The sequence below is a fragment of the Ylistrum balloti genome, unplaced genomic scaffold, assembly GCF_031769215.1.
Source record: "Ylistrum balloti isolate Yb309-2 unplaced genomic scaffold, AGI_CSIRO_Ybal_v1 Utg370344, whole genome shotgun sequence".
Classification (NCBI taxonomy): Eukaryota; Metazoa; Mollusca; class Bivalvia; order Pectinida; family Pectinidae; genus Ylistrum; species Ylistrum balloti.
This window is the reverse complement of record NW_026782247.1, coordinates 1,779,280-1,796,757: the sequence shown is the minus strand read 5'-3', so window position 1 is coordinate 1,796,757 and position 17,478 is coordinate 1,779,280. Positions and strand designations below refer to the sequence as shown.

General features: G+C 37.0%; 1 protein-coding gene across 1 annotated transcript in view; it reads right to left on the bottom strand.

Moving 5' to 3' along the window:
• The window catches only part of LOC132553704 (sodium-dependent serotonin transporter-like), a 39,750-nt gene that overhangs the window by 7,786 nt on the left and 14,486 nt on the right, over positions 1 to 17,478 (bottom strand). The window contains 5 exon segments of the mRNA XM_060217973.1: positions 469 to 572; positions 2,593 to 2,727; positions 3,428 to 3,566; positions 6,905 to 7,199; positions 9,234 to 9,368. Coding sequence (XP_060073956.1) covers positions 469 to 572; positions 2,593 to 2,727; positions 3,428 to 3,566; positions 6,905 to 7,199; positions 9,234 to 9,368 — 808 coding nt within the window.

Sequence of the window (17,478 nt, the reverse complement as noted above, 5' to 3'; positions counted from 1 at the left end):
ACGTATCATTATCGGACCGGATCGTTGATTTGAAGTTATGTATCAATATATATCGAGCTCGATATAAATTATCATAGATAATTATAAATGATTATAACACTCTGATATAACTAATCAATATCTCAAGAAAAATTTCAAACATGTTTTATATTTTGACACTTCCCTAATTCCAAATCCACATATGATTTTCGTGTCGTGACTCTATAGACTTTATTGCAAAGATGCACTGTAAAATAGATAACAAAGCGGTTTAACTTTCGTTCTATTCGCTCATTTACAAATAGGGCGAAAATATACAGAGGTTTAATGTATATAAGGCGAACTGTAAACACCTGTATATTTGAGAGCAAATTTAACACTGGACGAAAATAGAAAGTTTCCTGTATAAAACAAATTCGGTAACAAATACAATTTTATTGTGATGACAAAGATATCCTTTTATAGCTGGATTTAAGCGATGACTCTTACTTGTAACAATTGTTGTTGAGTTTGTTATAACTTGATAAAGCAAGCAAAACTCCGAATCCTGGTCCCAGAGAAAAGAACACTTGAGCTGCTGCAGAGATCCATATCTAAACGAAAAAGTTTGTTAGATATAAAATTTGAAAAAGACTGTATATTGTATAAAGAAAACATTTCTTTGTGATATCACAAAGACTTTCATACACTAGTTCCTGTTATCGTCACTGAATTACATCTTGTGGACCCTCAGTGTGTTTTCATTTCACACGGCTTTTTGACTGATGGAAGCAACTTACAACCAGATCGATTGCGGCATGTAAATACCATAGATTCGAGAAATAGTGTTGTATATCTATCAAAACGTAGTGGCATATCAATAGAAGCTAAATAAAACATTCGTTTCAACTAGGGTAAAACGCAACAAAAAATACCAATATATCATCATAATCACAATCCTGACTCAACGTCATTAAAACTGAAGCAAAATATGAATAAACGAAACATCGACAAGACGACTTCCGGATAAGTACAAGGACAATAAGACAAGATGTTCCAGAAGAGTCAGTCTTCTACTTCATCGACAAAACCCGCCATGTAAATCAATTCTAGTAAATAATGTCACGTTCTTAAATATGAACTGAACAAGTTGTACGAGAACCCTAACTCTAACAAACTGGCAAATTAACGAGCAGAAACACGTATCGCACACAGAAAAAGAATATTTCGCAATGAGACCTAAATGACGACCGTAAAACTTTCTCATTGTTTTCATAAAACTGCATCTTTAAAACGCTGTGTGTGATAATAAAAAATAATTGATTGAATATCGAATCAATTGCGGCATGTAAACGCCATAGACTGGAGATGCAGAAATGGATAGTTCTCAATAGGGAATCTGAAAACATCACGCTTATCATGCAGTTTCGTAGAAAGCTGTCCACGATGGTTTCGTTGAAGGAAAAGACCGAGATAAGCGGCTGGTATAGAAAAGTCTAGTGTCTTCGGTTTCCAATTCAGGATGGTATATACGATGGACGTGGTCAATAAATGTTTTGTTATTTAAAGACAAGACGTCATCAATATATTGAAATTAAATGCCTGTGCAAGGTCTTTGTGACCAGTTTTGATGAGGTCGTCGATAACTCCAACCTCGTATGAAAACAAAATCCAACAGAGGGGAACAAGTAATTTCCATAATCTTTTGGAAGATACTACCACCAAAAAGAAGTTGTCAATCAGAAACTCGATTTTTTTAATATAATTTCGTCATCCGTATACTTCTTTGATTCGGATGTATTTTCTCGATGTATACTGGTCCCGCTATTCATCTTTCGTGGGTAATAAAGCTCAAATAACAAGAAAGTAAGGCGTTCTTTCAGCTCTGAATGTGGTTTGGTGGTGTACAGAATGGAAAATCAATCGTTTTCAGATGACAAGAATAAGTTTTGAGTAAACAACATCACCATAAGACTGTAACCCAGATTGAATGATACTATGAATGATAGTTAGCAGCTTTGAAAAAGGTCTGATTGAAGAGCTAGACGATCAGCAATAACATGCTGTTTTAATTGATTCTATCAAAGGTAAGGAATCCAATTTATACGAGGGAGGCATGTAAACTCTTGTCAAAGTAATTAATGTAGCCCCAATTAAGAAGATTGAAGACTGCTAAACGCATATCGTGCATGGAACAACGATACTTGCACATTATACAATTAAGACGAAAACAAACATTTCCCTATTATCATCAACCTGCATCTTTCAATATCGAATCAACTTGTACTCGCAACAGGTCGGAGAGGCAGGGTTGCTCAGAAATGGAAAATTTATAGTAATTAAATCGGAAAGATATTTTATTATTGTACATATACATTAAGGTGAATCTAATGAGCGTATCGATGTCTTAGCTGTTTGATAAGCTTTTAAACACACATGTAACGCATAGAGAGAAGAGACCCATTCGATCCCATGGATGCCAATAATTTGATGAAACATCTTTCCATCTACCAAACACAAGGAAGATATTGTTTACTGGAAAATTCAGTCAGTTGGATGACCTCAATCTCAATATATTTCTTATACTGAGTTTTGTAATTAATATATTTGGGGATTATAACTCTATCAACTTACACCTTTGTCGTTCAATTTACTCCAAACAGGCCGGATATAATAGAAGATTCCTCTGTCTGCTCCCTCCAACATACATCCTCGGACGAGCAGGATTAGTAACACGACGTAAGGCATGGTGGCGGTGATCCATACAGCCTACAACAAAAGCTAGGACATTTTATTAATAAATTCGAGCCCCTCTTAAGGGGTTATGGTTACTCGAATTTTTAATTTATTGATGGTTTTCGATTGTTTCGTTCAGACCTCACTAAACATTTTCGTTAAATGTTTTACTCATTTATTTCGCATTGCAGAAGCCCGCGTAGTCTTTACTCCGTGTACTCCTTAACTTGCAAATTCGCATCGAGTTTGAAGACCTATGTTGTCCCTTGTTACCCGACTTCTCTGTCTATACCGCTTAATAAGACACACTAACTTATGGCTGTGTTGCATACCTGGTTTACCAACACATTGTCTTTTTTTTCTCCCACAGATTACAAATATGAAAACTTGCGTGTTTGCTTTGTGTGTTATCGTTAATGTCACTTGAATATACTTAGTCCGTCATTTGAATAAAGATAGCCCATGCAAGTTCATTTTCAGGGAAAAGACATCTACATATTTTCTATCAAACTACTAACTGAAAATACTTACCTTTGAAATGAGGGAAACGAAAATGGATAAATTCTCAGGAAAATTTTTTCTTGTTTCTTTTCTGACTTTAATATAGGGGATCGCTTTCGATACAGGTACGAAACACTTTATGTTAATGTGCTGTATATGTTGAATATTCAACGTGTAAATATTGTTAATTCAAATTGATATATTGAAGCCAGTGGAATACCATACACTTTACCTTGCCCGAGCTCTTTACGCCTTTCCACATAGCGAAATAAACAATGACAAAGACGGCAAGGAGACACTGACAGAGGATCCAATTGATGCCTCCTACATCCTCCAATCCACTGGCATACTGGAGTCCTAGGACCTTGTACCTTAAATGGATAAGTATATTCCAAGACAAAATAAGTAATGACTCAACACATCCTCTAACCCAGTGGCTAACTATACCCCAACTATCATGTACCTTGAATAAATAATGATTAATGGTGATGCATCAAGACAACACAAACACGGATGCAACACATCCTCTCACTCACTGGCAAGCTGCGTTCCAAGGAACTGTCTTCCAGTGACCTCGTACCTTATACAAATCGATTTTAATAAAGCAGGACAAAAATAGACTGAAATTATCCTCCGATCAAAAGGCATATTGCAGTACAAGTATCGTGTAATTTAAACAAACGATGATTAATATTCTATAAATTGGCCAAAACAAATACACTCCAGTTAAAGGATACTTAAGACTAAAATAAAGCATAGTGACAATTTACATGTAGAAGACAGCCAGATAATGTACATATAACATCATTTATACTTCTGTCTTTTTCCATAGTCTCTGGGATAAGTAATGTAAGGTTTCTCAACACCAGGATTGCAGTGGGAACATAACAATCCCAAATGAGCTTGTGTGCATTCAGGCCAAGCGTCATCAACGATATCAAATCTGCTTTTTCAGTCAAACGGCTAACAAAATTGAAAAATGTAATTAAGGTATATCTTGAGCTTAATTGTTTTGCACTTTAAGACAGAGTTCGTTGGTTACTATGTTACTATGTTTAATTTCGGATTATAACGTATTATGCTGATGCATATGTTCCGGCTTAAGTCATATAATTGTAACGTTATGGCGAGTTTAACTTAATTGTCATTACATTGCATCTTGATAGAACTTTTTCCTAACTTCCCACTCTCCAAACTACATTATATGCTGAAACTGTAGTTCTAAGACAAAAATCTTACTGTAACGGCGATTTTGCTTTGAAAATAACAACCCTTTTTGATATTTCTAAACCAAGCTGCCTACATTCTGCCCCCATTAAACGTCCAAACTATTTAAAATACCATCATGGCTTGGGTGAGGGTTAACCCTTCGCTGAAAGCTTATGCTAATGATACAAAAATATAACGATTCTTCGAACGACTATAATCTTGAACTAGGATCAATCAGATAGTGTAATATGTGCTGAAAAGGAAAGACAAAGCACACATATTGTGACTTCAATTTTCTTCCCTCAGACCAGGCTGTGTGGTTGTTCTATTTCTCACCGACATATCATCTAAACAATGCTTATATTTAACATTATGTGTGTAGAAATCTCGTCATTAGATAAGAACTTTAACGTTGTACAATGGTATAAATGATTAATATTTTGATTTTAGGTTTTATCTTTGATTTTTCTAGGAAAATACACACAAGGGTAAAGTGCCTTTCAATATAAATTCATTATAAGATACCGCCAAATGTATCGATAAACTCATTATACAGCTGTTTCATCTTCTATGAATCGTCAGTGATATCATGGACCTACATCTGGAAACCTTGAAGGCATCTTTGTATTTTAATTCATTGATAATTGTATAACATTCTATTTATAAACAGATAACGACGTCACAGACATTTAATGCCGTACAGTCAAAGATGGTGATTATAGACCAATTTTTTTCTATATATAAATACTATATTATTGATTACTTGTGTGTGTGTAATGAATATATACTAAGTATGTATAAGTTGATTAATAGGAAGATTAGGCAACACCGCTAAGTAATGCCTTATTACTAAAGTAATGGAAATCATTGCGTTCTATCCACAATTAGACGGAAAGCTAATTTAAAGAAGCTTATTTAGATGTAAAATGTCATGTTTAAAAAACGAATAGGGAGAGTGCTTCTTGTAGTTGTTTCCATACAAACCCTAGCGGGTTGATTGAGAAAAGACACAGGGCTTAACTTGTCCTAGAGATCCCATAACATACCGAGACGGTGTTCGCCCATTTACATGTGATTTACATATATATTGCATCCCCTGGTTAGAGTCTCGGGATTGTGCATACGGGCCAACCTGGCGAAGAGTTGTCCCCTCGACACATCCTTGTCAGAACGAACATACAACAAATGCGAATTTTCTACATGTCACAGGAAATTCAGTCTTGATAATAAAAACTGTCATTTTATGCTGTAAATGTAATTAGAAATACCAATAAAAATGAATTTTATAGTGAACTTTCAATTCGAATTACTGTACATGTTGACGCAAATATGTGTCAATATTAGAATTCTAATCGAAGTTACGTTTTTTTTTTTTTTTTTTTTCTTTTTTTTCTATTTCTTTTTTGTCCTGTGAAACAATGAATAAGTATGGTGTTCCGTGTGGATTCCCACAATTATTAAAACCAGCAACAACCTATTTTTATGAAATGGGCAGCAGTAAAATTAGCTGTTTTAAAGGAGCCAACATTGAATTCCATAGTTCTATCACTTGAATTGACCAAGATTAACATAGCGGGTGTCGTCAATGAAGTAGAAGACGCTTACTCTTCCGGTACACATGGTCTTATTCTCCTTTGCCTTTTCAGGAGTAGCCGTACATATCTTCCTTTTGTTCAAATTTTGCCCTAGTTTTATTGAATTTGAGTTTGGATTAAATTTATGTTGACATGCTTGTATTTTGACATCATATTGTGTTAATAACAAGTTCCGTATTGTGATTTATCTGTTTCCAGGTAGAAATACCCCTGCTTTCCTTAGCTGTGATGCCATGGTTGATCAGTAATCAAGGGCTTGTTCTCAACATCACGACTTCCGCAAAAGATGTCGTCAATAGGCCGATATATGATACAAAGTTTTGAGAAAATTCTAGGTAATGTCGTTAAAGGGAGTTTTATTTCCGCCATCCTATTGACCGCATTCCGTTTCATATTACGATATGAGAGTAAGATGTGTTCCATGATTGATAGAATACCTGGTGATGCCGTTACCATGAATCTTGAACTTAAGAAAGTGATATTAGTTGCTTCGATTGGCCTAAGTTTCTATAGCAGGTCGCACATATGAATAAAAAAATGCATACTTATTGTATTGCTGCAAGGTTTTCTGTGTATGTTTGGTATATTGCCGTCGTCTCGTTCTTTTTCAATTTGAATAACATTTTTCTTGTATTTCATATTCTTTCTTTAAATGGTATGAACTCTGATATATGTATATATATCCAATCATCATCGTCACTGATTACGAAATTTTAACAAATAGAGCTGTTCTCGAAACGATACGTCACAGACAGTTTGCCATATTGATGTATCAGTGTATGACTTGTCTTGTATCGATTTGTAATTTTGAATTTCTACATCAAACTTCACTTTAAAATCTGAAATTTGACCAAGCTTGATAATGGCGAAATATACATTATTTATATATAAGAAAATATGCTTACTCGAAAAATTCCTCCGTGGGTGACTTGAGCATGAGCTCTGGACCTGTTGATGACGCCATGGTCGTTGTTGTAAGGTTGCTCATGGAGCTGACATTGTTCTGTAAGTTTGTGACGTTCCCCAGAAGGAGCCGTTCATAGACAGTACACGTTTCGTTGTTGTTCCATGGGTTGTTACACGTCCGCCATGGTACTTCTGCGCGCCAAGCGGAGAAAAAGTAGTAGACAGCCCAGGCGATGATTGTGTTATAGTACCATGCCACATAGGTAGCTATCACGCAGATCGCCAGGCCTATTCCTTAAAAAAATAATAAAAAAGATGATGGTTAAAATCACTTCTAACTCAGTCAATTCATTTTGCGCATTATGCATAAACAGATAAGAATGCCAACCATTAAAATACTAGACATGGATGAGACTGGAAAAGTAATCGTCTTCAAATACGAGTATAGTTTTCGAAATGAGAGACGGGGCAGTGATTTCGGAATTGTCAGAGATATTAGCGAGTTTTACACATGTCGCATTCTACATAATTGTAAGTTCTGAAAGTTAAAGGGCTAGTTCTCAAAAAGAACAAATTACTTTTTAATACACATTAGATAAGTTGGGTGCAACAGAGTTAAACATTGAATTAAACATCTAGCTGTACATCTCGGCATTCTCAGTGATACTGAAATCCTAAATTTAAATCCTAAGAGGAAAATAAAAAGTGATCGAACAAAGTGTCGAGAGCCGCACTGCTCCTATTTCTTAATACATGTCGATTTTCAATACATCTAATCATTTCAAAAGGACATCATTGCAGAGTTTCTGGTTGCCAACATCTTCCAGTTTGGCGGTAAGACCTTTCAACAGATAATTGGTATACTTACGGGAACTAGCTGTATCCCTCTGTTGACTGACTTGCTTTTGTTTGTATGCGTTTATTGAAAAACCTTACCGAAGCCTTTGCAAAGTCTTAATTTTACTTTCAAACATATATCGATGACGTCTTAAATACAAAGAAATGTATTGACCACGTCAATGTGACATACCCACCAGAGCTGAAATTCAAGGAAACTACACACTCTCCTCCATAAACATTCCTTCATCGAGACCAACATGGACATCTATCCACGAAGCTGTATAATTATCCCGGTGGTTTCATTTTCCTTATTGAAAATGTTCCATTTCTGGATAGCAACAACCCTGAATTTGATGAGAATCGTGAGGAAGTTTTACGTTGGTCATAGTGATCTCATGCTCATCGAGAAATATTCTTTGTACGATATGAAGATGGACGTATTCTACGCCCGTTGATTTGCCTGTTAGTTCCGTTGTTTACCTTATTCTCGTTTGTAAACATGGCATTACGTACTTTTTAAAGATTTACATCGTGGATGTCGTCGATTAAGCAGAAAACACACACTCTTAGGGAACACCTGGTCTTATTTTCCTTGTACGTTTTAGGAGTCTTCCTGTAAATCATTCTTTCGTTCATATTTCGCCTTAGTTTTATTGAGTTTGAATTATAATGATATTGAGTTGTTGGTATGTTTGTTGTTTCATCTACGTGGTTGATGCGTGTCACTATTTGAATGAATTTTACCTTGTGATCATGGCAAATCTGGACGACTAAAAGTCCACAAGCAGTGTCTAACACCTGCAATCTCAAAGATTGTACAAAAGATGCTGAAGTGAATAATACGTTTCAAGGCAACTTCAAAGTTAGACAAAGTAGAGTCAAATGTCAAATAATGAATTAAGCTGCATCATACCGCTGAGGACCATAATGAAGGTTTTTATAAATTCTGTACACTCTTCAAGCACCTTTCATCTCAACACTTTCCACAGACATTACGATATCAGGAGAAAAAATCTTTGGATATAGAAGTCATTCAGACATTAACAGATACTGCCACCGAACAGTTTAGACCTTTGGAGAGATGACTATTTTAGTATAGAAATCACTAGCCCGAGTCTACAGGCCAGTAATAGTTTTTTTCTGTTGATTTCGTTGTAAGTAAAATGCAGCAACTCTAGAGAGGACTACATTGTCTTATGTACGATACCGTGACAAAGGTTTACATGGCGGGTGTCGTCGATGAAGCAGAAGACGCTTACTCTTCCGGAATACCTGGTCTTATTCTCCTTGTTATTTCACCGTGTTAATCTTTATTTTGTTCATTTTTACAGCAGTCTTATGGAATTTGAGTTTGAATTAAGATCATGTTGTCACGCTAGTATTTTCTCCCTTGCTTTTACAGTATTTTCTGTTTTCTTACTTTTTTGGATTTTTTTATATCTCTTTACACGACTGCGGCATGTGTGCATCTGTATGACGACAACCTACCTTTAAATGCAGGGCAGATCCTGTCCCATACTGTCAGACAGCCACATCTCTGGTACTGTCCCAGGGCCAGCTCCATGTAGAACAGGGGTAGCCCTCCAAACAGTAACATCACAAGGTACGGGAACATGAAGGCTCCTTAAAACATAAATAAAACATAAAAAAAGCTGATTACAAGAATGTGATATTTTATATATATGATTTGGAATACCTTGGAATTATATAGAACTCATTGATAGAATAGATGTTTTTAACCTGAAGAAAATTAGAATGTGACGTTTTGATGACCACACGGTCACCTTCATCAGACAAATGACTGGTGTGGAGCGTACTAGCACTGGCGTACGTAGTGTACGAGATCTAAACGGTCACCTTCATCAGACAAATGACCAGTGTGACGCGTACTAGCACTGATGTACGTACTGTGCGAGATCTACACGGTCACCTTCATCAGACACATGAGCAGGGTGGAGCGTACTAGCACCGACGTACGTAGTGTGCGGGATCTACACGGTCATCTTCATCAGACAAATGACTGGTGTGGAACGTGCTAGCACTGACGTACGTGGTGTGCGAGATCTACACGGTCACCTTCATCAGACAAATGACCAGTGTGGAGCGTACTGGCTCTGACATACGTAGTGTACGGGATCTACACGGTCACCTTCATCAGACAAATGACCAGTGTGGAGCGTACTAGCACTGACGTACGTAGTGTACGGGATCTACACGGTCACCTTCATCAGACAAATGACCAGTGTGGAGCGTGCTAGCACTGACATATGTAGTGTACGAGATGGTAAGGAAGGGTTTGTATAGATCATTAAGGCCTTAAAAATTCTACGTGTTTTGCAAATACTAATGAATTGGTAGATAAATTTTCTGGGATAAATTTATTTGTTATCTCGAGAGTAGGTAAAATTGGGTTATGAACATATTTTGTTAAGACAGCGGGCCTATTTGATTTATCTTACCCGATAGATTATGCCTAATCAACTGCTCGTGTCCTTAACGACCAAACGACTGGAATATTGACATGTTTCACCACATAAAAGATTTGTCGTACAGATATTCTAATCTATGCCAGGATAAAAAATGAGAAAAACATTATCGTTAAAAGAATGAAGTTATAAACAGCACGAGTAACTTAAAGGCTGAGTATATCAATGTTTACATCTACCTAGTGGTACAGATTTTCTCATAAACATGAGGTTAATATCTGAACACGAGTGAGTCTGATGTCATCGGTCACAGATCTTCCTGATCCTCACTCATTATGACCTGATTAACCATGGAAGTCTTCAAACAATTCCACTAAGGGTTAGGATCAAAGGAGAATTAACTCCTTATGTCATCAAGTGTGTTGTCCTATGTTGATCACATGTAATACAATAGGACTGATACATATGAGTGACTTTAGAAATACCCAGGTGATTATAGACAGTAATTTACTTTGATGTTCACTACAAAGGGATTACGTGCAAAATGATTAAATACGGACCTATTATAATTCTACATCCATTTCGAAAGATTTTGAACCTCACTTAGGAACTCGGTACATTTCATTTTATCTTTTAAACTTTTTAATTAGTTGAAAATATTCTTAAGAGAGGTACATGTCGCGGGTTGGAGAGGAGCGAAAACTGTAAATGCGATCAGATAATCTTAATGTTTCATATTTATTCCGAGGAATTCTCAGTCTACAGTTATATATATTACTGTATCCTTAGGGACTTACAGTTAACAAATCACGAGAATTACGTCAACACAAACTATATTTAACCCGGAGATCTCTCAATCTACAGTTATATATGTTGTTGTACCTTAGGGACTTATGGTTAACAGGGCACGAGAATTACGTCAACACAAACTATACTTAACCCGGAGATCTCTCAGTCTACAGTTATATATGTTGTTGTACCTTAGGGACTTACGGTTAACAGGGCACGAGAATTACGTCAACACAAACTATATTTAACCCGGAGATCTCTCGGTCTACAGTTATATATGTTGTTGTACCTTAGGGACTTACGGTTAACAGGGCACGAGAATTACGTCAACACAAACTATATTTAACCCGGAGATCTCTCAGTCTACAGTTATATATGTTGTTGTACCTTAGGGACTTACGGTTAACAGGGCACGAGAATTACGTCAACACAAACTATATTTAACCCGGAGATCTCTCAGTCTACAGTTATATATGTTGTTGTACCTTAGGGACTTACGGTTAACAGGGCACGAGAATTACGTCAACACAAACTATATTTAACCCGGAGATCTCTCGGTCTACAGTTATATATGTTGTTGTACCTTAGGGACTTACGGTTAACACGAGAATTACGTCAACACAAACTATATTTAATCCGGAGATCTCTCAGTCTACAGTTATATATGTTGTTGTACCTTAGGGACTTACGGTTAACAGGGCACGAGAATTACGTCAACACAAACTATATTTAACCCGGAGATCTCTCGGTCTACAGTTATATATGTTGTTGTACCTTAGGGACTTACGGTTAACAGGGCACGAGAATTACGTCAGCACAAACTATATTTAACCCGGAGATCTCTCGGTCTACAGTTATATATGTTGTTGTACCTTAGGGACTTACGGTTAACAGGGCACGAGAATTACGTCAACACAAACTATATTTAACCCGGAGATCTCTCAGTCTACAGTTATATATGTTGTTGTACCTTAGGGACTTACGGTTAACAGGGCACGAGAATTACGTCAACACAAACTATATTTAACCCGGAGATCTCTCAGTCTACAGTTATATATGTTGTTGTACCTTAGGGACTTACGGTTAACAGGGCACGAGAATTACGTCAACACAAACTATATTTAACCCGGAGATCTCTCGGTCTACAGTTATATATGTTGTTGTACCTTAGGGACTTACGGTTAACAGGGCACGAGAATTACGTCAACACAAACTATATTTAACCCGGAGATCTCTCAGTCTACAGTTATATATGTTGTTGTACTTTAGGGACTTACGGTTAACAGGGCACGAGAATTACGTCAACACAAACTATATTTAACCCGGAGATCTCTCAGTCTACAGTTATATATGTTGTTGTACTTTAGGGACTTACGGTTAACAGGGCACGAGAATTACGTCAACACAAACTATATTTAACCCGGAGATCTCTCGGTCTACAGTTATATATGTTGTTGTACCTTAGGGACTTACGGTTAACAGGGCACGAGAATTACGTCAACACAAACTATATTTAACCCGGAGATCTCTCGGTCTACAGTTATATATGTTGTTGTACCTTAGGGACTTACGGTTAACAGGGCACGAGAATTACGTCAACACAAACTATATTTAACCCGGAGATCTCTCAGTCTACAGTTATATATGTTGTTGTACCTTAGGGACTTACGGTTAACAGGGCACGAGAATTACGTCAACACAAACTATATTTAACCCGGAGATCTCTCAGTCTACAGTTATATATGTTGTTGTACCTTAGGGACTTACGGTTAACAGGGCACGAGAATTACGTCAACACAAACTATATTTAACCCGGAGATCTCTCGGTCTACAGTTATATATGTTGTTGTACCTTAGGGACTTACGGTTAACACGAGAATTACGTCAACACAAACTATATTTAATCCGGAGATCTCTCAGTCTACAGTTATATATGTTGTTGTACCTTAGGGACTTACGGTTAACAGGGCACGAGAATTACGTCAACACAAACTATATTTAACCCGGAGATCTCTCGGTCTACAGTTATATATGTTGTTGTACCTTAGGGACTTACGGTTAACAGGGCACGAGAATTACGTCAGCACAAACTATATTTAACCCGGAGATCTCTCGGTCTACAGTTATATATGTTGTTGTACCTTAGGGACTTACGGTTAACAGGGCACGAGAATTACGTCAACACAAACTATATTTAACCCGGAGATCTCTCAGTCTACAGTTATATATGTTGTTGTACCTTAGGGACTTACGGTTAACAGGGCACGAGAATTACGTCAACACAAACTATATTTAACCCGGAGATCTCTCAGTCTACAGTTATATATGTTGTTGTACCTTAGGGACTTACGGTTAACAGGGCACGAGAATTACGTCAACACAAACTATATTTAACCCGGAGATCTCTCGGTCTACAGTTATATATGTTGTTGTACCTTAGGGACTTACGGTTAACAGGGCACGAGAATTACGTCAACACAAACTATATTTAACCCGGAGATCTCTCAGTCTACAGTTATATATGTTGTTGTACTTTAGGGACTTACGGTTAACAGGGCACGAGAATTACGTCAACACAAACTATATTTAACCCGGAGATCTCTCAGTCTACAGTTATATATGTTGTTGTACTTTAGGGACTTACGGTTAACAGGGCACGAGAATTACGTCAACACAAACTATATTTAACCCGGAGATCTCTCGGTCTACAGTTATATATGTTGTTGTACCTTAGGGACTTACGGTTAACAGGGCACGAGAATTACGTCAACACAAACTATATTTAACCCGGAGATCTCTCGGTCTACAGTTATATATGTTGTTGTACCTTAGGGACTTACGGTTAACAGGGCACGAGAATTACGTCAACACAAACTATATTTAACCCGGAGATCTCTCAGTCTACAGTTATATATGTTGTTGTACCTTAGGGACTTACGGTTAACAGGGCACAAGAATTACGTCACCACCTGGAGCTGGACGGTATTTAACGCTAGATTCGGCGAAATCTCTACCTGACCTTGAAGGCTATGGCCAAACAAAATTTGTAGACTGTCTCTATTAAAAATGAAAGTACGATCATCTATGTTACTGTTGTCACGCAACGAGACAAAAAATATTCTATTGTTGCCATGCATTCCGATGTAATACTGATATGTAGACTGGGTAAAATTTTACACAATGAGAAGTGTGTTTGAAAAATCACAATGAACCGTTACATATTATAAGACATACGAGATGAAATCCATTTTTAAATTAGCAAATGATAGTCTAGTTCTATGGTCTTTTTTTCTGAAATGACAAGGTCATCAGATGTTTTCTTGATTTTATTAACCGATAACACGTCACAGGTCCTGCATACAAAATGCTGATATTACACTGAAATGAAAATCGACTTTTTGGTGTGCTTAATTGGATACGCTGCCGACTAAAGTGAGTTCTAATTTCACGCTTTGTTGTTATTTGAATAAATGGTTTCTTTTTGGAATATACATCTAATCAATAAACAGTCTGACCGCTTGTTTGTTTTCATTATAACGTTTCTTCAGGTGATCTTTGTAGACATATATAGTTTTACTCTACTCACCTACATAATGATGTTTTCCTTTCACATGAATCTGTTCCTGTGGCATTATACACACAATGTATCAAAATCATTCATCCTACTTGGTTGTCATTGTCTATATAGTTGTGGTAACGCACAACGCCCCAACAACAACGCAGATCGTACTCGATACAATATCGCGCGCAGATCGTGCGATAGAATCGCACATTTTGTGTGGTATGTTAAAAATGCTTGGCTAATATTACGGATAGAAAATTAAACGGAGAATCCGTAAAGTTATTACTAAATAGCGAGCACATGAACATTAAATTGATCGATGATTATAAAAGTCTTTTTTAATTTTGCAGTTTTCGAAATGATACTGGACCTGCATTAATTAGTCATGTCGTTTATAGTTTCACACCTCAGAAGGTGGCGAGTAGTGGTGTCTCGGGTAACAAAAGTTTACCTGTATACGGGTATATACGTGACAGGTGATGAAACTCTTAATGTAATAAAGCGCGCTTAATGTAATAAAATTATCTTTATTATTAAGCGGGGGCAACTGTTAGCGCCGAAACTGTACTATTAACAAATTTAAGAAGGTCCTTAGTGTAATAAAGTCCGAAATGAAGGGAGACAAATTAAGTCTTCTGTTTTGTATTGTTATGTCATTTTGGGTATTATTAGGGCCCCACATCGAGATGCGGAAGCCCTATAGGAATCACCCTGTCCGTCTGTTCGTCGGGCCGCCCGTCCGTCCGGCGAGCCGGACGTACGGACGTCAGCACATTTGTTTTCCGATGAAAGCTTCAGTTATGATTAGATTAATGATTAGAATGACATCAAACCTTGCATGTGGCTAAAATTCCAGTTACCTCCCTTTTTGTATGCATACACATTATGATGATCCCCGTCAGTCGTGTCATATCAAAGACGTTTAAAATGGCACTTGAAGCTTTCCCCCTTAAAACGTTAATACTGCAAGGAGCAAGGGACTGAACGGCCTGGAGTCAGTATAACGGTGTGGGTAGTGGGTTGGGTATATGAATCTGCCATGCATGCCATGTACCTATGATATTATCTGCAAAAGGACGTTAATCGACAATACAACACCACCCTTTTTTGGTCCAACTTTCAAGGTCACAGAATCAAAGGGTTATTGCTTTGTGTTGCTCCTTTGTTATGTTGTTGCTAAGATATAGTTGCATTGATACGACCTTTCGAAAATAGCTTCTTTTGCAGTCAAAATGCATCACAATATTTCTTAACACCAACATACTGTGTTTGAAAAAAACATTCGCTTTTTTGGAAGATCACAGGTTTTGGCTGTACCTTTTAGATTAAGAATAAGAATTTACATGCGATCAAACTGCATATAATCTTATCATCTTTTAATGATCAACACTGCATAACATAACATCGCAATATTGTATTAATGGAAGCCTAGTCTCCTCACAGATCACAGTTGAAGACACGATGTAATCTGGATAAATTTTACACAAACATTTCATGATCAACAAGATAGATGTGATATTAAACTTGGAGACATGTGCCAGCACAACATCCATATGCTTTTAAGGCAACAAGAACTTCATCGTTATATGGTGAAGGTCTTGTAAGTGAGTAATAGTATCACAGTACAAACACATTGATTAATTGTACCAGCCCTACATCATTTCGCGGTCCATCTCGCATAAATATTTCCAATTTACTCACTTTATTTCTTTCCTAAGATGTTCAAGATAAAGTTAAAAATATCTTGCAAGATCTTGACGAGGAGAATTAATTGGTTGATTATCAGATCAACACATTGCAGGTCATTTACGGATATGCCAGTTTAAGTTGCAGAGGAAGACCCTAGAATATCTGCATAGAACCACCGACCTCCAGCAAGTAACTGTCAAATTTCGACCACAGGGAAAGAAAATCCCTAAAAATTACTATCTTCTCTGAACGGGTTTCGAACTCAGAACCTAGGAGGTGAAAACGATCACGGGGCGCAACGACCTAGATCGTTCGGCCACCGACATATGTGTCTTCTGTCGTACAAATGTAATTACAACAAATGTCTTCTGACCAAATGATATAAGTATAACATATCTCTTCTTCTGACTTACAAAAGTAAGTAAAATTAGCGTCTTCTCCTGACGTACACATGTAAGAAAATTACAGGTCGTACAATTTTTCATATCCATCAGGTTGGTAAAGTCAATAGAATCGAATTTCTTATAACACAACCAGTAGAAGATTAGAGTGTGATGTTTTCATGACTACACGGTCATCTACATCTTATAACACAACCAGTAGAAGATTAGAGTGTGACGATGACTACACGGTCACGTTCATCTTATAACATAACCAGTAGAAGATTAGAGTGTGACGTTTCGATGACTATACGGTCACCTTCATCTTATAACACAACCAGTAGAAGATTAGAGTGAGACGTTTCGATGACTACACGGGCATCTTCATCTTATAACACAACCAGTAGAAGATTAGAGTTTGACGTTTCGATGACTACACGGGCATCTTCATCTTATAACACAACCAGTAGAAGTTTAGAGTGTGACGATGACTACACAGTCACCTTCATCTTATAACATAACCAGTAGAAGCTTAGAGTGTGACGATGACTGCAAGGTCACCTTCATCTTATAACACAACCAGTAGAAGTTTAGAGTGTGACGATGACTACATGAGCATCTTCATCAGACAAATGACCAGTGTGAACGTACTAGCACTGACATACGTAGTGTCCGAGATGGTAAAGCATATATCAACTTTGCCGGCTTTGATATGATCCTATGTACACTAAGGTTTACAAAAGTGTGACGAAATGGTAAATAGATTATAGACCAAAACATTCACCAGATTGTAACAATATACTATAGTCAATTCGGCTACGCTTTGTTGAACACTTGGCCATAGACAAAATGAAAAAAAGATAATCGAATCACAATAAAGACACCTG